The 26,861-nt window shown below is 51.9% G+C and overlaps 1 protein-coding gene across 2 annotated transcripts; it reads right to left on the reverse strand.

Annotated features, from left to right (window-relative positions):
- Positions 1–118: 118 nt before the first annotated feature.
- On the reverse strand, positions 119–25,708 carry F8 (coagulation factor VIII). Of its 2 annotated transcripts, none has more exons than XM_069868069.1 (26): positions 25,232–25,708; positions 22,213–22,337; positions 21,799–21,921; positions 21,084–21,296; positions 19,983–20,054; positions 19,466–19,561; positions 17,364–17,585; positions 16,847–17,084; positions 16,094–16,268; positions 15,027–15,120; positions 13,328–13,539; positions 12,900–13,050; positions 12,554–12,763; positions 8,532–11,256; positions 8,068–8,233; positions 7,004–7,210; positions 6,204–6,432; positions 5,930–6,112; positions 5,619–5,735; positions 4,287–4,358; positions 3,880–3,965; positions 3,236–3,391; positions 2,260–2,404; positions 1,223–1,371; positions 777–953; positions 119–551 (listed from the first exon to the last, which is right to left on the reverse strand). In XM_069868069.1, the coding sequence occupies exons 1-26, from the start codon at positions 25,378–25,380 to the stop codon at positions 396–398; spliced, it is 6,648 nt and encodes a 2,215-aa protein (XP_069724170.1). In that variant the 5' UTR covers positions 25,381–25,708; the 3' UTR covers positions 119–395. The 2 variants fall into 2 exon arrangements, with proteins under 2 accessions (XP_069724170.1, XP_069724169.1); XM_069868068.1 differs by having other exon boundaries at positions 8,068–8,236.
- Between the last annotated feature and the right edge of the window lie 1,153 nt (positions 25,709–26,861).

Raw genomic sequence — 26,861 nt, forward strand, 5'->3', positions numbered from 1 at the left:
CAGGAGCTTGTGCGAAAGGAAGCTGAGTTGCTCTGAGGCTAATTAATTACTAGCTGCTGGTAATGCTGACAGCCCCTGGAGACTTTGAGTCTGGAGAAGAGGAGAAACTGCAAAGATATACTGGAAAATTACTATTTAATTCTTCAGCATTACACTGGAAAATTACTGTTTAATTCTTCAGCATTACGTCTGACTATAAGGCATCTGGTAGATGAGGGACAGGAAGAGGCTGGTAATAAGCCAGCTACCACAACAGCTCTGCAGGCCTTCTCCTTCCTGACAGCAGGAAGAAGGAGAAGGGCTCTGGAGGGTTGGCTCCCACCCTGATGAGAGTTCAGTGTCCGGTTGGGTGCGGGTCCTCGGGCTGGAGCTGCACGTGCCTGGCCCCGCAGCTGTCAGTACTCCTGCTGAGTGTCGCAGCCGAGGAACTCTACCCGCAGCGCAATGTGGTTGTGCCATTGGCGGGGATGTATCCTCACGTAGCGGGCATAGAGTGGGGTCTCCAGGGTATTCACCACTATGCCGGTGTGGTCTTGGTTGGCCTTGAAAATCTGGAGTTGAGAGAGAAGTCAGGGGTGCGCTCTCTTCTGCTGATATAGTGAGCCCATGATTTGAGGACACCATCAACTCAGACAAGCACTGTTTGGGAGAGGTTAAGGGAGGAGAAAGCACAGTCCTTGCAAAAAATCCTGTGAGTATGTTTGCTGCCAAGGGCTGTGCTTGCTCTCCCTGGGGTGACCATGGGCTCCCTCTGGTAATGAAGCTGCTCTGCCTACCTTCTCCTTGCCATCCTGCAGGACTGGGCTCCAGTGTACACCGTTCTGGCTGCTGGAGACAGCAAACTCCTTCACAAACATGTGCGTCAAGAAGGTTTTGGCACCTTGGGTTATGATTGCAGTCACCTTCTTGGTTACTTCAAAGTCCACCTGCAACCACTCGCTAGGGCTGTTGCTCTGTGGAAGGACAGACTGCCTTCAACCCTTCAGCAGCAATAAGAAATACACGTTTGTTGCATCTGAAGCCAAGCTAGCCCTGCACGTAGTCATGGGCTTCACCTGCCCTACCAGGCATCTGGTTGGAGCTCCCCGGTGCTAAATCAGTGCAGCAACTCTCCTGCCTGCTTGCACAGTGCACGTGACTGTACACACTCCTCATGCAGCCTTGGCTAGGAGAGGTCGTGAGCACCCAGCCTGCCTGCTGGAGATCTTCTCACATGGCCTACCTGTGGCCTCCAGGCGTTGGTCCTCCCCTGCAAGTTCAGCCTTGCTCGGGAGGGTGACCAGTTGGAGAAGGGGTTGCTGATGTAGGAAGATGCAGAGATGCGCTGGTCAGGGATCCCTCTGTTCTCCATTCCTAGGGGTATGGAGCAGCCTAGAAGAGAGGAGTGATGCTTGTCAAAGAGGGGAACAAGCCTGTCATGGAGATGCCTTCTCCATGGCTACTCACCGCTCCAGCCACCCTCCTTGTACTTTTCCTGGTTACAGGTTCTTCCATGCCTTGCTGCAGTGTCATGGTCCCTGCACTGCTCAGAGCGCCCGCGTGCGGCATGGCTCTGGCTGGGGAGTGCCAAACGGTACCCACCACTAGTCCCACCCTCTTTTCTCTCTGGAGATTTTATCTAGGAGGAATGTGATGAATTTGTGCAATCACCAGGACATAAAGAGAACCTATCCCCAGGGGAAAAACAAGAATACCTAGCAGGTAGACACCCTGCACACAGCGTAACCAGGTCTGCATGAGTGCAGCTGCCTCAGAGCCAGCTGGCAGGCTTGTGGTATCAGGTGACAGCACAGCTGCTGCTGCTTATAGCTGCTGGACAGTCCACCCTGCTGGTGTCCAAAGCTAAAGAAAGGATCCCAGAGCACCACTGTCCCAGGTCACACTATAGGCCACAGCAGTCTCACTTCGGAGGGGCAAAACCAGAGAAAAAGCCAGTAGCGTCTGCTTCTGCTTGTTCCCTGCTCTCCCTGACGTAGGCAGCAGCTCCCCAGCCATCAGCTTAGCTGCTGGTGGAGGTTTGTGGTAGTTCAGGAAAAAGTTGAGGTGACAGCTGGCCCCATGCTCTCTCTGGTATTGCTGCCCCTAAGACCATAATGACATTTTCCAGCTTTGTTCCCCCAGCATCTTAATATCATCTCCAGCCTCCTCCTTCCCCCTCCACAATTGCCTGGGGAGTCCTGAAACACATGGAGCTGGCGGTCAGCACCCCAGAGGATCAGTCCCCAGCTTTGGTGCTTGGTGTGTGGAGGTGGAACATACTGTTCAGGTCACAGCCGATGAGCTCCATGCGCAGTGTGGTCCGGATGTTGTAGTGAGTGGGGTTAATGCGGATGTACCGGGCTATAATTGGAGGGTTGAAGCGATTTTCTTTCACTCCAGTTGCATCTACATTTGCAAAGAACAGCTGCAGGGAAAGGGAGAAAAAAGGATTATTGTACCAGTGAAAAGGGAGCTAGACAGGACAAGGATTAGTGAGGAGAAGAACACTTCTGTCTGATGCTTCTGTATCTTATCACCATCCTTACAGGAGAATGGCAGCTCAGGGAAGAGATCTGAGATGTGATTCAGACCACAGAAGTGTGAATGGGCCAAATCAGCATGAACTACTGAGAAACAGGAGGAGGAGAAACTTAGGGTCTGTGCAAATGAACAGGTTTTTATATTTTCACCAAACCGATGGGAGAAAAAGAATTTTAAAAAGTCAGTCTTAGGACTTTTGAACTTGGGAAAAGTTTTGGCCACAGCTGGTGTACGTGATGGAGGCTTTCCTGGATACTTTTCTTCTCCTGCTGGAATGATCAGCTAATGCCTATTTAGGTTGTGGGGTTTTTTTCAGATGAGTAGAGACCTTCCAAATCATCTGCATCTGCCCAAAGCTTTTAGAATGCCAGCTTTGCCTTTGGGGTTAAAAAGGATATTCAGGCAAAATCTTATGCCTAGCTCTAAGTAATATGCAACATAACATTAAGCAGTGGATCTCACAGCCACCTGGGAGTATGGAAAGAAATAACTCTGTCAATTTACAATGAGGCAGCTGGACATAGACAGCAAGTTCCTTGTAGATCTGTGATATGCAGTTCAGTCATCCTGGCAGTGAATGCTCGTGATTCCTGCCCAAATCAAATATCTCAGGGGCTCAGGAGATCTATGCCTTGTCTGCAGAGCTCCCTAGCTCTCATGACCTCAGGAGACCCCATTCTTGAAAGACACTTTCCTCAAGACCCATTCGCCTTACCATCTGGGTGCTGGTGGCATTCCCCTTGTATTGCTTCCACCTTTGCCCATCGAGGCTGTAGAAGACAACAAACTGGGAGATGTAAAGGCTGGAGAATTTCTGTCGGGCCCCTTGGGTTTTTATGCCATGAATAATCATGACATGCAAAAGGTCCACCTGAGAACAAAAGTTAGGGATTCATTTCTGACAGAAAACCAAGCCGTGTTCAGGCAACACACCGTAAACCCGTGGCAATCGCTTCCTTGTGATGTAGCTGAGTACAGGTTATGAAAATACCTAAAATACTCATTGACAAGGGCACAAGCCAGCCAAGAGCTGGGAGAGGGCAGGGAGAGCCGTTTGGAGAGGGAGCTGATACCACTGGGTCTTTCAGGTGCTTTTCCACAGTCCAATGCTGCAACAGGGCTATCAAGTGATTCCTCTGCTGCACTGAAGATGGATATGGGGTCCCTCATGTCCAGACCTACTGCCATTAGGATCTAAGAGCTCCCCTTCCAGAGGTGAAGCAGGGGATATAGCAGGATATAGCTGGGGAGACTGGCAATCCGTGCATGTCCCTCTGCACATTGCATCAGCTGTGAGCATGTCCTGCAAGGTTATGCAAACGCCCTCAGCAGTGCCTCCAGCCACAGGGCGCCTCTTACCTGGATCCAGGCGTTGCTGCGTTCGGTGCTCCAAGCATTGATGGAGCCAGAGTTATCCAGCCTGGCCAGGTAAGGAGCCCACTGCCCTGCAAGAATAGTGCACAGATATGAGGGTGCTGCTGGCAGCTGGTGCTGCCCAGCCTGAAGCAGTGAGAAGTACACCTGCAGGATGGGGCCTGAGGATCCCCTAGGGTTTAGTAGCCTCGTACAGGGTGACAGAGTGCTGACATGATGAGCCAGATGTGTGGGAAGGCATCTCCAGGTCCCAAGTGACATGTGATGGGCATGGATGGAAGAACGACCATGCCCAGGTATAGCAGAGCCTTGGGCAGGCAAGCACACGTGCTGTGTTGGTTAAAGCTGCTCCAACCTCAGCTGCTTTTCTTGCAGTGACAGCCCCTACTCACCGTACTGCCCCGACGCTGTGATCTGAGAGTCTGCAATCTGTCCTGACGCCAGGCCAAGGGCGCTCCGGCAGTCTGCAGCCAGGGGAGAAGAGTGAAAACAGGAGAGCTGATTAGATAACAAGGCTTTTGAAGGAAAAGCCTAGGCAGGGTAGCAGCCTCCAGGCTCAGGGAGATTGTCTCAAGCCTCCAGGAGCCCTCGGGCTTGTTTGTCTCACACCAAACGGTGGGTTTCAGATGCCTTCACATCCATTCATGAATTTTAGGGGTGCTGGAAGTTCTTACTCCCAGGCCCAATGTCAACAGCAGAAGAGTTCTCGGCATCAGCCACAACTGCCTCTTGCCAAACTCCTGTCCCCGAGTCCCCCGACCTCTCATTTCTATGACTTGATCTCCCAGCAATGCTGACAAGTGTCTCTTCCTTTATACCCATGTCTTGCTCCTGAGCCTTTTTGTTGCTAGGCAGCATCTTTTAAAAACAAATATCACGTCGCTAAAAGGAAATCTGCCTGACACCCCTGCCTCTCTGTGTCTCTATTCTGTTCTGCTGAGAACCAGGCTGTTTGTCCCTTATAATAACCATTATTATTAGTGACTTGTCACATCTTGGCATCTCGGCTGCATGGCAAATGCTTCTGGGGAAAATGTGAATTTGAAATCTTAAGCAGATTTTTAACTTACGGAAACAATTTCTAGCTGGTATTTAATACCCCTCTACGAAAAGGACAGAGACTATCACTGTGTGACAAAATACTCTCACAAACCACTTCCCCCAGTGCTTACATATGGTGAGGTAGAAACGTGTGGTTCTGGGGTAAATGGAATCAGAGGTTTCCCATGGACTTTGCAGTTGATCTTGGGCCTGTTTCTATCAGAGCAACCTACAGTCAGGCAGCAGTGTCGTTTGCTGCCTCCTGCCATCACCCTGTGCCTCAGTTTACCTTTTGACATGTAGTTAGGCAGCTGGGCGCTGTACCTTCCCAACCATGCAGGCAGCCACCAGCGCATCCACGCAGCTGCTGAGGTCAGTGCATTTGACAGGAGATCCAGGAGCCTCCATTTGGGGAAACAAAAGCTCTGGGAGAAAATATTTGCAGGCAAACGAAGCTGGTCTTCCAGCCTTAACCCAACTGCGTGCCTGAGACTGTGCTCTCTGCTGGGCTGTGTAGGGAGGCAAGGGCTGAAGTCCTGACTTCCTTTCAGAGTGAAACCCAGAAGACCCAACTTGGACCAACCCAGGGGAAACACCGGGAGCCCTAAGGGATGGGGATTTCAAACACACGCTCTCCATGGCCATGTCAGCAAGCAGGCCAGGGCACAAAGAGGATCACTCACTCAGGTTGTACACGAGGAAGAGAGCACTCATCCCAGCTTGCTGGTGCTCTCCCACTTTGCACTCTACCCGCCAGATCCCGGCATGTGAGGGTGACATCTCCACCGTCCTGAAGACACCTGGGCAAGAATGGAGAGCAAAGCAGAGGGGAGTTACTGTCTGTAGAGGGATGCCACAGCGCCAAGTGCTATGCAAAACCAGAACCACACTCTTCGAGATCCATTCCCCTTCCTTGCAAGCTTGGCACTTCCTAATGGACATGGACATGAAGCCCCAGCAGCTGGCTGTGCACAGCCCCAGCATTGCATCTCACCAGGATAAAGGTTGTAGACTCCCATGCGATACTCCTGGCTAGTCCTGACGCTGAACAGCTGCCCATGAAAGTGGACGGAGTGGATATCCTCAGTGCTGCCCATGTTCAGGAGGTGCCATCGGACTCGTTGCTGCTGAGCCATCACCAGCCCGGGCAGTGTGTCACTCACGTAGCCATTGATGGCTGGGGAAGGCAGTGGTTAGGAGCGGCTCAAGACTCCAGGGTTTTTCCATTCCACTATAGATTGTGGGATGGGAAGGGCAAGGGTCCTCACCATGAAAGGAATGGTTTCGCTTAAAGTCAGGGTTGTCCTGCTGGATGCGACAGGGAGGGTGGCAGTTCCTCTCCACGTTTTCTGGGAAGTACCAGCTTTTAGTCTCATCAAAGATGGTGAAGAGCAGGGAGAACTCCTGCACAGCCAGCTGGCGCCTGAAAACGAAGCTCAGCACCCCATGGCGGCAGATGATCAGTGGCCCGATGAGGCCTGAGTGCAGATCCCTCTCCTGCCAGGAAAGAAGCGTTTGCCTCAGAAGGTGAAGCAGCGCTAATGCCCGCTAAAGCCACGGCAGCGAGGAAAGCAGTGGCCCTGCCTGCATCCCTGGCCTGGCTCACACTCATCAACAGGGCACGACACGTGCAGAGTGGGAAGGACCTGCTGGTTTCACTGGGGTGTCCCCACTCTCTGCCTAGCTAAGAAAGGCTGTGCAGCACATGCTTTCAAAAGATGTGCTGTCTGCTTGTCCAACTGTCCAACAGTCCCTGTCCCACTAAGATGGGACCCCTTGGGGGAAACCGAGATGGATTTGGCACAGTGGTAAGGGACTTGCAGTATCTTACAAGTCTCATAATCTGGTACAACCAGGGAAAGGGGGAAAAAAACCCAATTAAGGGAATGGAAGGGAAGAGGAAGCACTAGGAAGGATTCACCACTCTATTCAATACCCAAGAACCTACACAGCCGTAGTCTGCTTTCCGCACAGCACCATAGGAAAAGTCTTGACCTCACAGCCAGGATCCAGGCTTGCTGCCCATCTCTCCTTCCTGGAATTGCCCACGGAGCAGGCTCCCACCTACCAGGTCCACGTTGGAGAAGTAAGCCCAGGCCTTGCAGTCAAACTCCTGTGTGGTGGGTGCCATCTGGGGCAGAACTTTCCAGGAGTACTTCCGGAGCTCGCCGGGCTGCACCTCCTCCCCACTCTGTGCCGTACCCTGTGTCTCCTCATAGCCTTGCAGCGTGGAGTGGAAGGAGAAGGGCCTCGACGCCAGGTTCTTGAATGTAACCTGCACCAGAGGGAAGGGAAGGCAAAGCAAAGGGAGTGTGGGAGGGGGCTAGGTGCAGTGCTGAGAGAGCCCTGGACCCTAGGGCTGGAGCTGGCCAGCTGGTGGGAAGGAGGCAGCTATGTCCTTGGTGCCCACACCTCCAGCTGGGTCCCATGCCGTGGCCAACCCCTGCTGAACCCCAAGGTGTGGCTGTGCAGTGCGATCCCCAGTGGAAAGTATATAGCAGTCATGTCAGCAGGATGAGGATCTCTTGCTGCTCAACAGGAGCAAGGTCAGCTACTCTACTGTCTCTGCACCACAAAGGTGCTGAATCCATCCTGGTGAAGATTTCATTGAAAACCGGGCAACTTCTCCAGGCATATGAGTCCTGCACCTGGTGAAGAGCCTTTTACCTCTTCCTTAGGTGGGTGCTGAAGGACCTTTGGTGGTGAGGGAAGGCCAAGCCTGCCCTCACGCAGAGTACACAGAGAAGAGGCACTGAACCCTTCTCATGACCCTTCTGCAATCCCTTTGCCCAAAAGGCTCCTCATGGAGCCCAGGAGCTGCTCAGGCTGTGCTGTTAAGGGGGTTGGCTCTGTCTCAGGTCCAAGGCTTTTCATCTGAACACTCTCAGGTTCCTGCTGGCTCCTTCCTTTAGCCACTGAGTTCCCTCTGAATGGTGGGTCTGGTTCTCAACCTGGTGCTATCTGCATGCCACACAGGGTGCCAATGGGGCAGCAGCTCCTGCCCCTGAGCCCTGAAGGTGAACCCATGAGCACTACAGAGGGTGCAGGCCGACCTCAGTGCTCCCTCTGGCTGAGCACAGACAGCAATGAGGGGACTTCAGGTTTTATAGAAAATGGAAACTTCCAATTCACCATGATCATGTCTTCAACTTCTGCCCTGATGTATGGCCCAAGGATGCCCAAGTGCTCGTCCAGCTCTCCCCGCAGCAGTGGCCGTGTGAAGGTATCGTCCATGTACTCTCGGAAAACCACCTTGCGGTACTGTCGGAAAGGCTTCCTCCTGCCGCTCCAGGGGTCCCTGCTAGGATGAGGGCAGGTAAGCAAGTCAAGTGATACTGTCCCATAGGGACGGCAGCCAGGGCAGGGGTGGTGCAGAGCCTAGAGTATCCCTGACCCTCTTGCAAAGAAGCTTGAAGTTGCTGGAGATACAAAACTGCCCAGGTGGAGGGGAAGCACTGGGCACATCTCTTCCACCTGGGCTGCTTGGCTGGGTTTTACAGTCACAGACATTCGAACCTGCCTGCCAGGACAGGCCAAGTCACGCATCAAGCTATGCCATGCAGCGCAGGAGGAACACAGGGGACAGTCACACTTACGTGGCTTTTAGGAAGTGCTGGGGTCTCTGGTTCCTATAGTCCCACATCACCTCCACCGCTGCAATGAAGTACTGCCGTATCTCCCCCTGGAAGGAGCGTGGGTCGTGCTCCTCTTCCCCATAGATGTCAAAATCCTCCATGGTTTGCTCTGTGTCACCGTACTCATCGTAGTCCTGCCTGTCAGCATTTGGCCTTGAGTGGCTGGATTGGGTCCCGTTGTTCAGAGCTGGTCTCTCCCAATTTCCCAGGGTTTGGTTCCTGTTCCCAGCTGTGCTGTTGCTTTCCCCATCCTCCTTGGGCTCTCCTACACCCTGGCCCTCTATCTTCCCAGTTTCTCTGAGGACGTCTTCCCCACCAAGCACCTGCCAACCATCTGGACTGGCTTGCACATATTTTGCTGTTTTTTTGGTAGTGTTGTTGTTGCTGCTAGCGGGACTGCTTGGAGACGTGGAATAGTTCTCTCGGGAGGCTGGTTTCATAGGATTTTTTTCTGAGCTCTGCTCAGACATGCTCTCAGGGACATAGTCCTCCGTGGCATTGGCGTTGAGCTGCTGCAGCTGAGGACTCAACTGACCCAGCTGCTCCACAGAGTTCGTCTCCTCCTCCATGTGGCTTCTCCCCTGAGCCCCCCAGACAGCACTTCTGCCTGGCTGTGGCTCGGCCAGTGCTGGACTCTGCAAGTCCCCAGTGTGTCCCGCTGTCCCTAGGGAGACCGGGTCCCAGTTTGAGGCCAGGTCTGCAGCCACAGCAGCATCCTGCCTTTCTGAGTGGCTTGCTGCCATCCCCGCCTCACTGCCCAGAGCTCCCTGTATGGAGAAGGAGCGTCCACTGCGAGAGAGAAGGACCCCCTCACTGCTGCCCTGTGCATCCCCATCTGTGCTTGGCCTCCCCTCAGGATGCATTTTGTCAGCACTATCTCCAAGCAGACCCTTTGGAGCATCCCTGCCCTGGTGCAGTCTGCCCTCAACCATATTTGATTTTTCTTCCAGGTTTTGCTGGGCCACCATCACCTCAGGCAAAGCATCACTTGATATCAGGGACCTCTTTCTGAAGCGAGCACTGCAAAAAGGGGAATGAGGTCCACACACCTTTGGGGCTTTCCTGGTCACTGTTGTTTCAGGGGTCTGGCTGGCCAGACCCTGCTCTTCTCTGTTACCCTCAGCCAGGGGCTCCCTGCTGGGAAGACCCAGACCATGCATCAAGCCTCTACTCTCCAGGGACCTGGTTTGTTTAGGCCTCTGGTTGGGGCCACTCACACTTGGGGCTGAAAGTCTGTGTCTCACAGACTGCTCAGGGCTGTTTAAGAAAGTATTTGGGAACTGCCTCGTGTCATTGGCCACACTGTTTGATTCAGGAAAGGCAAGGCTGTCCATTTCTGGCACTTCCTTAGTGGCTGTCACATCCTGAAACACTGTCTCCAAGATTAATTCATCCCTCTCTTCTGTCGTTATATAGCTGGAAAGCCCAAGGTCATTGTTGTGTGCAAAGGTGTTTTCTAGAAGGCTTGTGCCCTTGGCAAGTTCACTGGCTTCTTGTTCTGTGCCACTTTTTGCAGACAAGGAGTTACTTTCATCTGTGAAGGTTTGTTCTTGTACAGGTTTGCTGGGTCCTGGAGGTGAGAAAGAAAAATTTTTTCCTACAAAAGACTCATAAATGCCTTGTGAAACCACTTTGTGAGGTCTTTTTTCCAGCCTAGCATCTAGCTCATTTGATGAATAATTACTGTGACTGTAATCAACAGCATGAGATGTCCTTCTGTCTTCTGTCTCGTCTGAAGATGCAGAAGGATTGTCCAGTGTGGAGGAAGAGTTATGATCAGTACTTAAAGCCGGTTCTGTGCTGATTGTCTCCTTTGACTTGTATAGGTTTAAGGATATTTCATCAGCCTCTCTTAACAACTTGTCCTCGGCACCCTGTGAAGATGCATCTTGAAGTCCTAGATTGTGCTCCAAGTCATTCTGGTGAAACGAGCTTCTGGTCTCCTGAAGAGGAGCTTTGCTAGCAGTATAGGCAATTGAGTCCTGCAAGCTTGTTGTATGAGTAGTCATCCTTTGAGGTTCTGCTTCCAGGATCTCTAATGTACTACCAGACAGAACCATTGTTGTTTTTACTGGCTCCTGCACCTCTGAGATTTTTGTCACCTTCTTTCCGGCCGGAGTATCTTTTGGAGCTAGTGTGGCTTCATGCAGCCATTGCTTATCATTTGAGCTCACAGTACCATGGACCCTTCCACTGACACTCGCTAAGCGTTCTCCAGGTGGGCCCTCAAACCTTTCATCCTGGCTGATGATTTTTGACAACTCTTCATCATTCAGGAAGGATTCATAGGACACAGGCTCATAGTTTGTCTCTGGCAGAGAAGACATGGAAATATCAGGTGGATGTGAGATCGTTCCTAAAAGTACTGATGTGTCATTGGAAGAGGGATCAGAAATCCCACCATTGCTCAGGTGGCCCCCATAGCTGGGTTCTGTCAAGCACAATCTTGGCTTCTGTGTCTCATTTCTGGAAGAAGTGACATTGTTCAGTTGCTTATTCACACATGGCCTGTGCCATCTCTTTCTTTTAGAGAAGCCCCTGGGTTGGAAGTCAAAGGCGACCTCTTCATTCTCATAATCAACATATTCGTCAGAGTATTGCTCATGCTGGCACTGTGAGACTGTGAACTTGGCATGCATCCCTCGGTCTCTGAAGTCAGGATTCAGGCACCCCAGTGTCCAGATGCCTGGCTCGAGAGACAACAAGAGGATTCCATTAGCTCATCACAGTGGGAAATCAGAAGAGCTGCCACTCTCTTGCTAGTGCAACTCATATTTTCAGGCAGCCTCTGGTTCATAGTAGTGATTTCATGGTTTCATAATCCCTAGAATATCTTACAGCTGCACTCACAGGACGTCAGAGCAGTCTGATGTTGCTGGCAACATGACAGCCAGTCCTGACACGGACCATTAGTACGGCCAGTGTTCCCTGCCAGAGCTTAGTGAGCTACACGCACCCGTATGGCCCCAACAATAGCTTAGTGAGAACAGTTAATGCACTGAGAACCCACAAATTATAACCAGTGGCCGAGTAATCATCGCAATCCACCCACAAAGACATGCTGGTGCTGTCAAATACACCTCCCTTCCAGACACAGTCGTCACATCTCTCCCACTCGAGGAGAAAGAAATGGAAAAGCTGCCTCTTGCTCATATCCCTGGCCAACGCATTTGCTCCCCGCAGCGAGTGTCTCTTCTCCAGGCACCATGAGTGGGTGAAGAGGTGTGTAATAACCAGGCTCTGACGCTGGAGAGAGCTGTCATCTGCTGCTGGCTGAGCTCCTTGCCTGCTTCAGATCAGCAAGCAAATATCAGAGCTCAAACGGATGCAATGTTTGGCTGAGTTTTCCAAAGCTTCCTGGGGTATCTAGGAACCCTGTCAACTTGGCTCAGGGTGCAGCATTTGTGACCATCATATCAGCGTTTACCACGCGTTACCACGTGGTAAATTGTGTTTCCTCTGTCAGAGAGGAAATGGTTAAAGGAACCACTTTTGCAAATGCTGAGGAAAAAATGCTGAGTGCGGGAAAATAAAACCAAGCTCTGAAGCAAATCCTTTCTAGGACTTCTCCATGACTGCAATTTCTGTCCTTGCAAAGGAATGGAGATAAATGGGATGCCATGACCAGTGGCTGAACACACAACACGGACAACATTGCTGCTCCCCTCAACTTCCGAGCTTGGAGCCGAGGGTGCAGGTGCAAGGTCCGTGGGGCTCACGTTACTGCAGCCAGCTTACTGCCTTGGCAGCACATGTGACCTTAATGCATCCTATTAATGGAGTAAAATACAGTCATTTAATTTCTTTGATTTAAGCTTTGGAAGGATTTACTCCTCATTTCTCACTTTGCTGTTACAGCCCGTTGTACATCCCTTTGCTCCCAGGGATGCTCCCTGTTGGGTACCGAGATCTGGCTGGAGATGCTCACTTATCTCTGTTCTGATGCCAAGCCCAAGGGTTATAAAATACTCCTCGTTACTAACCTGGCTTTTCCAAACTCATGAAGACTGTTTCCCCAGAAAATGGGAAAAGAGTAAGCACGTCCTCAAAGACCATGTTGAGCTTGAATGTGTTTCCAGAGAAGAAGATGGAGAGGAAATCTGTTTGAGCCCCAACACTCAGGACATACCAGTACACAACTTCATGCAGGCAGAGTTCTAGCTGGAGGTTGTCAAACATAAAGCCATTAATAGCTGGAAGAGAGCAAGAGTGAAAGACCTGATTACCCCATGGCCACTGAGCTGCTGCATGTTCTCTGATCACTCCCTGGGGCAGGGATGAGCCTGTGTCTGCCAGGGCTTAGCAGGGAGCCGCTGGCCGAATACTTACTGTGCATCATGTTGGAGGCATAAAAATGAGGGTCCTGGGTGTTCACATGGGCTGCGTCAGTGCAGAACCGCCTGATGTTCTCCTCCAGATACCAGCTGCGGTTCTCATCAAAGACTGAAAACAGCACCAACTTTGTCTGGTCTGACATTATCTGGAATGTGGAGAGGGAAGAGGTTATTCCTGGTCTGATCAGAGCAGCCCCTGTCGCCCAGTGTAGCTGGCAAGTCTTAGCCTAGGTGCCTGGGGAACAGTTTACTGTGATTTCACAGGAGTTAGGATCCAAGTTTGGAAAGAAAGAAGCATGCAAGGGAAGGCAGGGACATTGGGACTGATGGTAGGGTTGAAAAAAACAGAACAGACAAATTTGGTTTTACTGAAATAGTTCACCCACCACAGTTATTCCAGTCTTTTAGCCTGGAAGAACCCACCTGATTTCCCCTCTGATCCATGGTCTTCTTAAAGCAGATTAGGAGGGGCCCAATGAGGCCTGAGGCCGTGTCTCGGATGGGGTCGATGGAGCTGTAGTAGAAGCGGGTGAGGCAGCGAGGATCTGCCTGCGTTGGGCCATCCTCAGTGGTGACCCTCCAGCTGTAGGTGAATGACTGGCCAGGGGGGATAGGAATGTCCTTCACATCCTTATCTGCCAACACACAGCAGATCAGTTAGGTCTGGGCTGCTCCTGCAAGGAGTGATTCTGCTTTTCAAAAAAGCTCAGAAAGGAAGTTTCCTGAGCACACAAATTGCACAGAGAACTATCCAAAACCCATGCCCACCCCACGATGACACACTGGCTGCCGTCTGGACAAAAGGAGACCCTGGGACCAGGTAAGGATGGAGAGCCATACGTCTAATTTTGAAAGCCCTTGAAACTCCTGCAAACTAGAAAATTTGCTCAGTCTCAGCTGTGTCTGGGCTCTGAGCTGCCTAGAGGAGTTTGCTGGTGTTGATACAAAGCTGTGCAGGGTTGAAATGGGTAGAAAACAAAGCAAGGAAAGGTAGATTTTTAAGCACATACAGCTAGACCACGAGAAAAACGAGGAGATCCTGAAGAAACAGAAGAAAAATTCAAATGCAAACAAATCCTCTGAGCATCTAGCAGGATCTTGCATTCATGTAGCCTGAGGAAAAGACCTTTGCTCCAAGTGTCCAGCGGAGCTGCTGTTAGAGTATGGTTTGCAAAGCTTGTGTGTCGGTGAGGGCAGGAATAGCTCTTTTTATTTATACTCCCCTAAAGAGTATCATCCCTGTGGCTCCGGGACCACAACTTGCCTGCTTTCACAGAGCTGAATCATTGGCAAAGCTCTGACTGGGGGATGTTGACAGAAGGGCAGGGACAGGGCTCCCAGCTCCCTCATGTGGCTTGAACCCTTTAATCCTGCCAGCCGACGGCTACTTTGCCCTTTTGACTCTCCTGAAGGAAAGTCTTCATTTAGATCATAACAGGTCACAAAGCTGAGTTCACTGAACTCCTTAGCAGTTGCCATGCTACTTCTGCCACCTCTGCTGCAGCAAAAACAATTGCTCCAGCCTCCGCAATTGCTCCCGTTGCTGTGACGCACCCAAAAGGGCAGAGAGGAGATGGGGAGAGGGATGGGGCATGATTTTGCCCTGGTGGGATGGCCTTGCACAAGTCCTGATCTCGGAAGCATAACGGTAGGGGATGAAAGCAGTTCTGGAAAAGGGATCTGGTAACTCAACAACCCCAGAGCAAAAACCATGAAGCTGTGAGAGGGAGAGTCTGAATCATAATGAACTTCCCACATTAAAGCAGGGCAGGGGAAGCCGAGGAAATGAGGATTGTAAGAAAACTGGCAAACACAGGCAGGATCATCAGAGTGGTTCCTGCCTCATCAGAAAGTGGAGGCCTCTGGGATGGACCAAACAACATCGTCCCACCTCCCGGGTTGACAATGCCCCTTCTTCCAGCCATCATCCAAGTCTTCCTTAAGACTGGGTTACGTGGCTCCAAGGACACATCAACCAAGAATCATCCTCATCTCTGGGATTGCAGGTCTCAGGTGCTTGGATGGAGGGGATCAACAACCAGTCTTGGAAGGAGGAAGCTCTCCTGGCCCAGAAGTATGGCAGTGGCCAAGTGATGTCCCAAATTCTCATGGCCTTTCTTACCTTGAGAGGGCTTCATGGCATGGTATGGCCTTACAGTGGTGAGGCCATGAGGGTAGATGTTGTACGGTCGGCTTGCCAGGTTCTTGAACACAATCTGCAATGGGGACAGCCAGCAGGAATGTTTAAAGCTTTCTGAACACTGTGACCCCTCGAAGATGCCCTAAGTGTCCTCACAGGGAGGGAAGCACTGGACAGCAGTCTCTGGCTACCTGCCAGTGTCCAGTGGGGAGGATCCCAGATGTGTCTGGGGCCACAAAGTAGGAGTTAGAATAGAAGAAATGACTGTTTATTTCTCAACTAGTCTACACTGTCCATCTTTCCAGGAGACGCCCAGTTTAAGGAGGGCATGAAAATATCAGGGTCATTAAAAGGAAAGCTGCTGTCTTTAGTCTCAATTTGCATATGAGACAGAAAAGGTTTGTAAATCCAGGAGGCCTCAGAGGACCAGGACACTAAGTATGCACAACAGTCAACAGCTTCAAAGTGCTCCCTGCTTTGGTGCATGAAGCACTTCATTTATTTCCCTAAATAGCTCTGTCAGGGCTTTGCTACAAGCGTTACCTTCAGCTCCATGCCCACAACTGCACACGGAACCCCCGGCACAGAGCAGAAACGTGAAGCTCCTGGAAACCATCCCATCCCATCCCATCCCTCCTAGCAGCAAACAAGTCAAGTGGTCAGCAGAGGCATTTGAGGAGATACAGCCGACAGTCCCCAATACTGTATGGTAAGAGCACACAGACAGAGAAAAGTGAGGATGATAGGGATGCTCCTGCCTCAGAGGAAGGTGCTGGATGCCATGTGTCATGGATTAGTTCACAATCCCCAGGATGACCACAATGAAGTAAAATGAAAGGGGCTGGGCCATGTCTGCAGATCTCACTGAGAGTATTTAGCTTTAGCTTTCAGTAACATCTGCCTTTCTGGTGAACTTTGGACACTGATAGAGCACCTCAACGACTTATGTCAGACCTTAGCCACAAACCAAGAGCTATTAGGAGGAAGAGCATCAAGCTTTGAAGTTTCCCATTCCAGACCCTCTTTGTGGAAAGCAATCACTCTCTTACCTTAAACTGGTCTCCAACCTCCCCCTTAATGACAGGCCCCAGAATTCCCTTGTCGAGTTGATCTGACACCTTGCGCTTCTTGAAGGTGGCATCCTCGTACTCCACAAACATCACTTTCTTATATGTTGAACCAATCCGCTGAGGACCGGCCTCCAGGAACAGACTTGTGATGTTTCTGCAGGCAAGGCAGAGAAAGAGCAAATGGTCAATGCAGGACATTGCTAGAACCAGAGCAGGACCTTCCATCATCCAAGGACCTACAGAGCCAGGAACTGCCAGTGCACAGTGGAGACACCCATCCCTGCAATCACAATATGCTTCCTGGGGAATAATATTTTAAGTGATTTAGTGCTTCTTTAATGGAAAAGCTTCTACCAGGTTGCACAGTAGCAACCTTGGGCCAACACTGCCCTGTCTCAGAGGGAAGCGGTGACTGTGAGAGCTGACAGCACAGCAGGTTAGGGAACATCACCAGTACATGCTGGATTTCTTGATCATCCCAGCTCCTTCCCAGGAGCAAGGTGAGTCCAAAGCTGGAGAGGATACCTCCTCTGGCTTATCCTGCAAGGGGCTGTGTGGGGATTTCTGCCCTGCATGCCTTGCAGGTCCTGCCTCTCCATGGTCAACCCATCCTTGTCCTGCATCTGCACTGTCCAGGCTGGGTAGAAAGAAAATTAATTTCTGGGGAAAATTGGAAGAGCTGGCAGGGCTGCCTCAATGAGCAGCCTCATGGGCACACGCACCCACTCTCACCTGTCCAGAAACACTGGCTTCCTGGGGGCATAGTTCCAATCCATTTCCTCAGCCGCAATGTAGTGAGTCCAGGTCACAGGCTTCTCTTTAGCAAAGGAGCGCACTTGGATCACATGAAAAGATTCCTCATCTTCTTCTTCAGAGTAATCCATGTACTCTGGCTCGTCTGACAGCTTGCCCATCTTCATCAGGCGCTCCTCCTGACACTCCTCCACCTTCACAATGGCCTCCATGCCAGCTGGGTTCAGACAAACAAGACGGAAAGGGTCACGTTGACATGCCAGCACTGGAGTGCATTCCTCCAGGCTCTGCCTGGGAGGCGTCCTCTCCACTACTGTCCCCATCAAATGGGCCATCACATGAGTCAACATATGCCACCCTGGTCACAGGCCAGATTGCACCTGGATGTAACACTATGGAGAAGGAGGTGCCTTGGAGCTCCAGCACTGCATAGAATCCTGAGCCTGGGCCATTCCCTGAGCTTTTTTTCCCCAGACATCTTGCAGAATAAGGTTACCTTGCTGATGGGACGGTATCTGGCAGAACATCCGAAACCAGCCAGATGTTTCTGGCATGGTCTGGGCTGTGAGATAGGTGGCAGGGGAGATTTCTAGGCTGCTGAGACGGTGGCTTCTCACCAGGAACGTGTGGGCTTCGAAGAAGATAGAATGGACTTCTGGCCCAGTGCCCAATCCGATCACGTGCCAGTGGGCCTGCTTCTTGAGGCACAGTGTGAGACCTGCCAGGAGAGAAGGAAAGTACCCAGGAGTAAGCACTTTATTCACAACTTGTCCCCGTTCCTGGGGTCATGGTCTCAGAGCCTCACACATGCTGAGCAGAGCGCCCTCACCCACAAGGTGGTGGCTTCAAGCTGGAGAAGTTGCATGTGAACATGGACCATCTGAGCAAAACAGAGCCACAGGCCACATCATCCCCTTGAGAAAAAAAACTAGATTTACAGCGTGGGAGTCTTTAGCAAGGGCTTTGGGAGGCGTGCGGATGGGAGATCACAGGGGGATGCAGTGGCAAAAGAGGTAGATGTGCTCCTTGGCTCTATAAATAGCAGAATCGGGAACTGGAAAGGGAATAATTTATCTGATTACAACACTGTTAAGCCTGATACTAAAACATTGCATCTGGCGCGGGGCTCCTGCACGTCCTCAGCAGTAGCCGAAACACCCCAAAAAGGGCAGAGAGGGGTCACCAAGATTATTTGAAGGCTAGAGAAAATTCCTTCCTTGGAGAGACTCAAATTGCTCAGTGCGCGTAGGAAATGGGAGAGGACTTGACTGCATTGTAAAAGTATTTTCCCGGGAAAAAATTAATGCGTGCTGAAGGGCTCTGTTATCTGGCAGGGAAGTGAACAACAAGAACATGTTCCTGGAAGCTGAAGCCAAACAAAGTCAAATACGGAGTCAAGCACTTGTTTTTGGCACTGAGTGCTATAGGTGACTGGAAGAGATCCCAAGAGCCCAGGAGGAGACGGGGTGGAAGCTCTGACCTGGGGCTCTCAGTGCTCCATTGCCACGTCTCCACCAGCCACCTCTCCGGCCAGGTGCCCAGCCAGACAAGGGGTTGCTGTGCAGAGGTGGATGCTTTCTCAAGGCACAGCAGCTGACCATGAGGTTTACTTGGCTACTAAGCTCCGTGGATGTACCAGAACAGGGAATTCAGGAGAGTTTTGCTTTTGTCTTGTATTGGAGAAAGGCCAGACCCAGCCGAGAGGTTTCAGGGCGTGGTTCACCAAGGTTGCTGATGGTAATGATTCTCCTGACTGTTTGCCTATTTGCCTTAGAGATTCTTCACTCTCAAGCAGCTCTGGACCTTCTCCCAGAAGAACATCAGAAAATCCCAACTTTTGTCTTCACTGAGACTACATACAGCCCTTTGTTTTGTTTTTCTGGAGAAAATGAGGCTGAGGGGAAACCTTATCACTCTCTACAACTACCTGAAAAGAGGCTATGTCAAGGTAGGTGTTATTCTCTTCTCCCAAGTAACAGATGATAAGCCAAGAGGAAGCGGAAAAAGGGGAGGTTTAGACTGGATATTAGGAAAAATTTCTTCACCAAAATGGTTGTCAAGCACTGGCAGAGGCTGCCCAGGGAAACAATTGAGTCATCATCCCAGCAGGTATTTAAAAGAGGTGTAGACGTGGTGCTTGGGGACATGGTTTAGCAGTGGAGTTGGCATTGTTAGGTTTATGGTTGGGCTCAATGATCTATGAATCTGTTTCTGAAATCCTACAGAGGTGTGTTGTCAGAGCCAGGCTAGCAAGACCTGAATTTTCCTCTCGACACTACCTCCCAGCCTAGTTCACAGGGCTACACGGGATGAAACTCTTTGCAATCCATACTATTCCTGGAGACCTCCAAGAAGGTCAGCAGCACTTGGTATCAGTCAGAAATGCATCCTGCTCCACTGCAAATGGGCAAGATGAATCAGAGAGTTGAGATGTGATACTCACTCTGGGTTGAACACAGATCCATCACTTGGAAACTCCTCTTGATGCCCCTTCTCACATACTCTTACAAGCTACCTTGAATTTACAGACCTGGCTACACTCCTGTTCCTAGCAGCTCCCATGCCTTAGCCGCCTGTCCCCAGCACGCGTGTACTCACCAGGCAGCGAGCCGTTGATGTAGCCGTTGATGGTGTGCAGCTCCGTGCTGTTGTGAGGAGCTGCTAGGGAGCCAGGCTCAGCATACCAGCTTTTCCCTGTGGGGAGAGGAGGCTGCACTCAGTTTTCACTCAAGAGCATTTTAAAGAAAAAGGAAACCTTCCCTAAAACAGTGTGAAATCTATATGTCTGTTGCCTGTTGGAAATCCACAGCAGATGTGGCCACAGCTCTGCGTGAATGCGGTGGTGAGCATTGCACATAACAGGACATTCATTACTCCCCAGCAGCTTTAGCTTGTGAGATGGATGCGAGGGCAGGAGGTGTGGGGCTGGAGAGCTGGGGGACTGCAAGCTGCCTGCACCTGGGGCTCAAAAGAAGGAAGGAATGGCAGCACGTTGGTTGAGGGCAGCTGTAGAAGGCAATGTCAGAGCCGAGCAGCTGCACTCACACTATGGCCAGAGCACACACCCTGGACCAGGCTGAATCCAAGGTCTGGCACCAGCCAGCAGGGTAGTTACCTTCATCAAACACCGCGAAGAGCATCACGAACTCTTGCTGTGCGTTCTGGTTTCCATCGCTCAACAAGGTCCCTGCAAGATGCCACGAGAAGGATCTCTTTAAAGGTCAGCAAGTACCATGCCCGTCTCCCCAGGGAACTCCCTTTGTGCCCTCCAAGAACTGGTAAGTCAAGGCCAGGCTGTGGATTGCTTTCATCACACCTCACGACTGGCACAGCCCTGTTTCCAGTGTTGCAGTCCCCAAAAGCCCATGGTTGAGAGGCAGCTGCCTCCAGAAGTCATTGGAAGGTCATTTTGTGCTGCTTTCCCCTCTCGGGATCCACTTAGTCACCTAGAAGGGCCCATTTTATATAGCCCCCTCATCAGCACCATTGTCTGCTCTCCTCGTCTAGACTTTGCTCTGTCAGTGGAGAAACTGCTCCTGGCGAGTCACGGAGCCTGCAGACAGTGCCCTGGCAGGAGGTGACTCACGCCCATTCCTCTCTAGTGACTACAGAGGGGTCTGGACAACCACCTTCAGGAGATGTCTTGGTGAGGGTGACCAACCCCACCCTAGGTACACCTCCTTCTGCCTTGCACCTAGCAAGTACTAACAGTCAAGATTTCATCACCTCTGTGTTTACAGAAGGAAGGAGAGCAGACACAGGTATTGTGACCCAGGTATCCTGCCTCTCTCCTCTCTGACCCTTAACCCTTGCGGGTGCAAACTTCCCTCTAGTTCTTCTCACAAACCCCTGCTTCACAAAGACCCCTGGCTAACACTAAATGATCACAGCTTGGTGAAGCTCTGAAGGAGAGACAAACATTTTATGCCTCCACAGCAATCCACCTTATGGACAGAAAAGGTTCACATACAAGGTAGAGGATTTAATCTGTGGTCTGAAATCCTGCAAAAGAAAGAAGCAACCAATTTCTCTCTAGCCTAGAAATCCAAGGTGTGTTTGGCTCCTACACTGAGAAAGGACTCAGGAAAGGGCCAAACCTCAAAAATGCTGTTGTTGGCCACAGTTTACTGACTACGCTGCAGTGTTCAGCCTCTGGATTGATTTTTCTGCTTTTCACGACTGCATGTGACCTGTTCCCATCCCGTGCTGTCCTTACCAGGTCGGCAAACGAGCAGAGCCCCAACCAAACCGGAGTTGATGTCCTTCACACTGTCGATGTTGGAGGAGTAGGAGTGGGTCAGGCATGGCGAGTCACCATCTGTTGGACCCTGGTTTTCCCGGATTTCCCAGATGTACGTGTGTGTCTTCCCCGGATCCACCCTGTCACCCTCCTTCTCTGGCTGGCTGCGTTCATCCTCATATCCTGCCCCTAAGGCCAAAGTAACAGGCAAATGTCACTGAAGGTTCATCCCCAGTGAACCATGGCTAGAGAAACTCCTGTTCCCCCAACCCCGAGCACGGTGTCTCTCCAATCCAGCCCCTGGGGACAGCTTGACTCCCACCAGCAATGGTTGGTCTCGGAGTAGTGAGCAGAGCTGTGCCAGACTGACGTGGGCTGGGCACCCACCACCTGCCCTGACACTGGAAGGCACAATCTTTCTGGCCCTAAGCATCCAACCTCAGGTTTAACATGTGTGTTACCTCTAGAAATGACACAAGTTTGCTCCCAGCTGCTTGGTCATCTCAGCTTATTTCTGGGCTGCACATGGTCTTGTTATTGCCTCAGGCTAAGCCATCTCCATGACCTCTGGTCCTCATAGAGGGATGCGAACAGCAGGGTCAGGGAGGGATGCGGTCCCTCGTGGCAGGCAAGTGGCAGAGCAGAAAGTGTTGTGAAAGGGCTTGCGGCACCTGGCTATCCCCTGACTCACCCTCTGACGCCTTCCAGTATGACACCCCAACTGCGTGGAGGTTGTATGGGCGGGAGGCCAGGTTCTTAAACGTGATGACCACCGTGTCATAGACTTCTGCTCGGATGGTGGGGCCCAGAAGACCTGAAGAGGGGAAGAAAACAGGATCAGGCAGCTGGAGTCAGGTAGCTTACATTTAGCTGCGGGCCCCGAAGGGTCTGGCATTTCCACCTGCTCAACTAGCAGTTGTCCTTCACATAGCATGGCAGCATCAACTGCTCCAACACCAGCCAGGACCACTGCATCCCCAGAATCTCTTCTGTACTGGGACTCTACCCAGGTGGTTTCCCATTCCTAGCTGCCAGCACCAACCCAGGATGAGTTTGGCCACTGTTAGGGAGGGCTCAGGCTCACCATGCTCTGGGTGTTTCTTACCCATCCATGCCGGCTTCGACTTGGGCTGCGTGAATGAGGCATCAAAGTACTCCACAAACACGGCCTTCCTGTACTGGGGAGGGACACCAAGTGCAGGTAACCGCGGGCCCGGGTGCCCTGACAGGCTGCAAGAAGAAAGAAAACCCAGGTCTGATTGCACAACTCCATCCATGGATGAGAAGCAACCATCCTCTTCCTCCCTTCCCTGCCAGCTTGCCTGTGCCGTGCCAGCCCCGGGGATCAATCACTCGGGTTGTGTCCTGACAACACCCAGGTGTGTTTGGAAATGTTTTACTCACGTTACAGAAGAGAATGTGGCAGTGATTAACATCATGGTGTTAGTCACGATGGAAGAAGACGCAAGGGCAGGAGGCACGGTGCCGTACCCAGCTGCAGCTGGGAATGGGCACAGCCGCAGGCATCACTGCCAGCCTCCTGCCTCATGCCTTGCCCAGCTTCGTGCTTCCCTGCCAGCAGAGACCGAAGGCACTGGGAACACTGTGACAGCAGTTCCACGGTGGCCTCTGCCCAACAGCTGCTCCCCACCCCATCTCCAGCACCTCCAGGTGTGGCAGACACATCACATCATGTACGAGCATCCTCCTCAGCTGCCCCGTGAAAGAGACTGTGTTGGGCTGCATGGCAGGCTGCGGCAGTTTGCTCTGCAGTCTGAGCAACATCCCCACATTCATTCCTTCTCTGACCAAACTGGGATTTGCAGCCAGCCACTAAAAAACTGCTCCTTGCAGCAGGAGGATAAAGGAGCCTTGAATGTATTTCACACGACACTTATCTTTATTGGCCACTTTCTATCCGTAAGCGGCTTAATAAATTCATTTTCCAGAAGGAATTTATCAGAATAACAAAGAATTAATTTCACCAATGATTTTAAAGGCTGTCTTATCAGCCCCAGGACTGAGACCATTTCCAGTAACCAGACAGACCACTTCCAGCCTTGTTTTGTTTGGCGCAAAAACCTGGTGGCATTTTCTTTCCTCTGAAGAATCAGAGAGGGTTGTTCTCCCCCTCTGACAAAGCCTTCATTCAAGCAGTCCTTCCCTTTGATCCCCCTCCTCAAGAGGAAGTGGAAGGAGCCAGAGTGATTCAAATTTAGGAAAGGGCGACGCACACTTGCCCCCACACCACGAGCTGGAAGCCACCTGTAGCTGGAGGATGGGGCTCAGCCTCCCGGGAGCAGAGCACAATGAGCACCCACAGAAACCCCAGAGTGCTCAGCTCCTGCCTTTCCCACCACAGCTATAGCCTCAGCCCTTCAGGCTGGCAAGAAGCCCCCAGCAGACACAGCCCCAGTGAGCAGAGCCACTGCCTTCAGCTGACTTTGCCTTTCTCACTCCTGGCTTGGTGGCAGTGAGGTCTGGACCAAGCTTTGCTCTGCAGGGTGACCCCACGCTGGGAGGTGGCAGACCCACAGGATTGCTGGCACTTTGGTATGGGAGTCTGGAACCGCTAATTCCGTGGTAAACAAGGCACAAACCCTCTGGAGCCAGGGGGGATCTTGCTGGCATGTGGAAGCGTGGCTAGAAGGAGACTTGATGACACCAGGGTCTCAGTGCTGGATCCCAGCTGGCACGGCACAGCCCGACAGCCTTTGTACGGGACAAGGAGGCAGAGTTCAGAGCAGGGACATCTGATCCAAGTGATTCTGGACAGTCCTCTGCACTTGGGGTCCCGGTGGACTTCCTACCCCACGGGCTGCTGAAGCTGAGGCATGGAGATAAGTTCCTGGCGCCTTTGGTCAGCATTGTTAGCTGCTCTATCAGTGCATCTCTCGGGGCCGGGAGATGGCCAGGGTAAACACACTGCGCTGCTGAAGCGCTCACACACAGCCTGCTGCCAGCTCCAAGCAGGAGCCGAGACCTCTGGGGCGGCTGCCGGACATGCTGCTCCTGGCTCTGACCCTGCCAGTTGGGTTGTTTGAGAGGAAGGGAAAGTAAAATCATGGGGAAGGCATAAGCAGCTCTGGCTTGGTGCGCCACAGTCCATTCATTTGGCAACGCCTTACACAAACGTGCCAGAGAAACCACTGGACAGGAGTGGGGGCATTAGTAAACGGGAGGGGTGCTGGATGTAATTTTCCTACTGAAGTAGTCAAAGGTAGGTGAAAACACCATAAATCTACAGCTGCTCATCAGTCTGACTTGGATTGTCATTAGAGCCTGGTTTCCAGTACCTCACTGCTCAAGCTGGGGTGCGTCTGGGATGGAGCCGCAGGCTGATACTGTCCCAGTGCAGAGGGCAGGGATACAGTTTAATCCACAGTGGATGCAGCTCTCCAACTCTGCCCCCCGTGCTGAGCTCAGCACAGCCCATTCTCAGCCACGCGTGCCCAAAGCAGCCGGGTCTCCAGACAACGCCATCCCGACGCCTGAGCAATGCAAATGCCACTTCTCCTTCCTACTCCAAAGTATCTGGGCAAAACCACCATGCCTTCCTCCATCTGATTGCTGCGTACAAACACCATTCTTTGCCCAAACACTAAAAATGTAACATACACAAATAAATCGATAAATTAAGCTGGGTTTTACCAGTGCAGACACAGTGAAGAGCCTTTGCTTCTCCGAGTTTTGTCAGGGGGGCACAGCCAACCTCCCTCTGTGGCCCCCAGGCAGGGAAGCACAGGATCCCATCTCCCTCGTATCTCCCCAAAGCTCCCAGGACGCAGAGCAGAAGCACAGGCTGGAGAACCAGCTCTTGGCTCCAGGCACAGACTTTAAAGGGTCACAGGCAAATGGCATTAAGACAAAGCAGCGCAGAAGAGCAGGTGAGGTCAGCATCTCTCCTTGAAGATTTACTCCACCTGTGCATTAGCAGGGGGCTGCATTTAGTGAGTCCTTTCCGCACAGGAGCTCCCATTATCAGGTGTGCAGCAGCTCAGTGCCCCCACCCTGCCAGGTCCCCATGCACCTGCCTGCTTGGCCACAAGCTCACAGTGCTCTGCATGCCGGGGTGGGAGAAGAGCTGTAGCAGGGTGCAGGAATTGCAATAGCAAGAGCTTTACCCTGCAGGTGCGTGCAGCACGGAAAGCAAGTCGCTGTGTATGTAGTCCCAGCTGGTTTCCACTGCACCGATGTAGTATCTTCGGAGTTTGCCGATGCCCTCCTCGACCAAGCAGAGGAGCAGGAGGCTGTGCAAGGCTCCCACCATCATCGTGCCCACCGACTGGGAACTGTTCTGGCTTCAGGAGGAAAAGTGAAGCTTTTATCTTCTCCACCAGCTGTTGTAATCCACAGGAGACGATGATTTAAAGCCAGCACACAGGCTCGGTCAGAGCACTGGAGAGTTTCCCAGAGACATCAGGAGAGGAATCGTTCTAGCAGGTTAGTGCAAAGAGAAGCGTGTGAGCAATGGGCTCTCTTTTCCTCTGGGGTGGTAGTGACAGGAGGAGAGGAAAAAACAAAAGGAAAGGGAGGGCAAATGCAGCAGTGAGCTCCGCTGCAGGACTCGGTTGGCTCAGTGTCCCGGCCCGTGTTTGGGAGTGAGGTGAGGAAAGGGAGGGTTGCAAAGGAAGGAGAATTTAGGTGTGGTCTCTGCCGGGTCCCACCTTCCCTCTCACCACAGAGGAGAAGGAGGATAGGAGCTTGCAGGCCAGTGCTCTGCTGCTGCCCAGGCTCCAGGAGCCCTCGATTCCACTACAGCTCAGTCTGGGCTTGCACCTGGGGCTGCAACACCCACCACCCCAGGAAGGCAACTGCCTTCTGTACCTGCTAGCCCACACAGCCTGAGGAAAGGGCAATTTAAGGGAAAATTTGGCTTCAGGATACAAATAGGTTATTTCTGTTCCATGCTCCCCAGTGCTGAGAGCCTGCAGGGCACTTTCCATCTGCAGGGGCAGGAGGAGGCAAGGAAACAGCCAGGAATGCACATATGCAAGCACGTATGTGCGGTGTATCCCTGTCCCGTGGGTACCTGCACCCCAAGAAGTGATGATTTAGCCACACAATCTCGCTTCGAGACACATGGGAAGGAGAGGGTTGGGGTGATCCCTGGGAGTCCTCCTGCCAGCTGCTCCTCACCTCCCAGTGTCCTGCAGAGCTCAGAGAATCAGAGAATCATAGAATAACCAGGTTGGAAGAGACCCACTGGATCATCAAGTCCAACCATTCCTATCAAACACTAACCCATGCCCCTTAGCACCTCATCTACCCGTGCCTTAAACACCTCCAGGGAAGGTGAATCAACCACCTCCCTGGGCAGCCTCTGCCAGTGCCCAATGACCCTTTCTGTGAAGAATTTTTTCCTAATGTCCAGCCTAAATCTCCCCTGGTGGAGCTTGAGGCCATTCCCTCTCGTCCTGTCCCCTGTCACTTGGGAGAAGAGGCCATCACCCTCCTCTCTACAACCTTCTTTCAGGTCTCCCCTCATTTCAGATGCACTGAAATGTTTTTGCAAGTTTCTTCCATTTGAAACTCACAAATTTTCAATATTTCCTTTTTTTTAAAGCACAGAAAATCCCCCCCCAACCCTCCCAAATGCACACACGTGCTCACATGCACACTTCAGCACATGTTCACGAAGGCAGGAAGATGGGGAGGAACGCCCTGCGTGGTCCTGGCGTCTGCTGGGCGACCGAGGTGGGAAAACTTCCTGTAAATCATCAGTGAGAGTGTGGATGGATGGGTGTTTTGGAG

Source organism: Phaenicophaeus curvirostris, chromosome 13 (genome assembly GCF_032191515.1).
Source record: "Phaenicophaeus curvirostris isolate KB17595 chromosome 13, BPBGC_Pcur_1.0, whole genome shotgun sequence".
NCBI classification, from domain to species: Eukaryota; Metazoa; Chordata; class Aves; order Cuculiformes; family Cuculidae; genus Phaenicophaeus; species Phaenicophaeus curvirostris.

Excerpts from the sequence above, each read along its gene's own strand:
- F8 (XM_069868068.1), bottom strand. The coding sequence starts at position 25,380 with ATGATGGTGGGAGCCTTGCACAGCCTCCTGCTCCTCTGCTTGGTCGAG. Across the intron at positions 12,764-12,899 it reads TGCCTCCAACATGATGCACA|CTATTAATGGCTTTATGTTT; the intron begins GTAAGTATTCGG and ends GCTCTCTTCCAG. Across the intron at positions 8,237-8,531 it reads CAGCACTTCCTAAAAGCCAC|CAGGGACCCCTGGAGCGGCA; the intron begins GTAAGTGTGACT and ends CCCTCATCCTAG.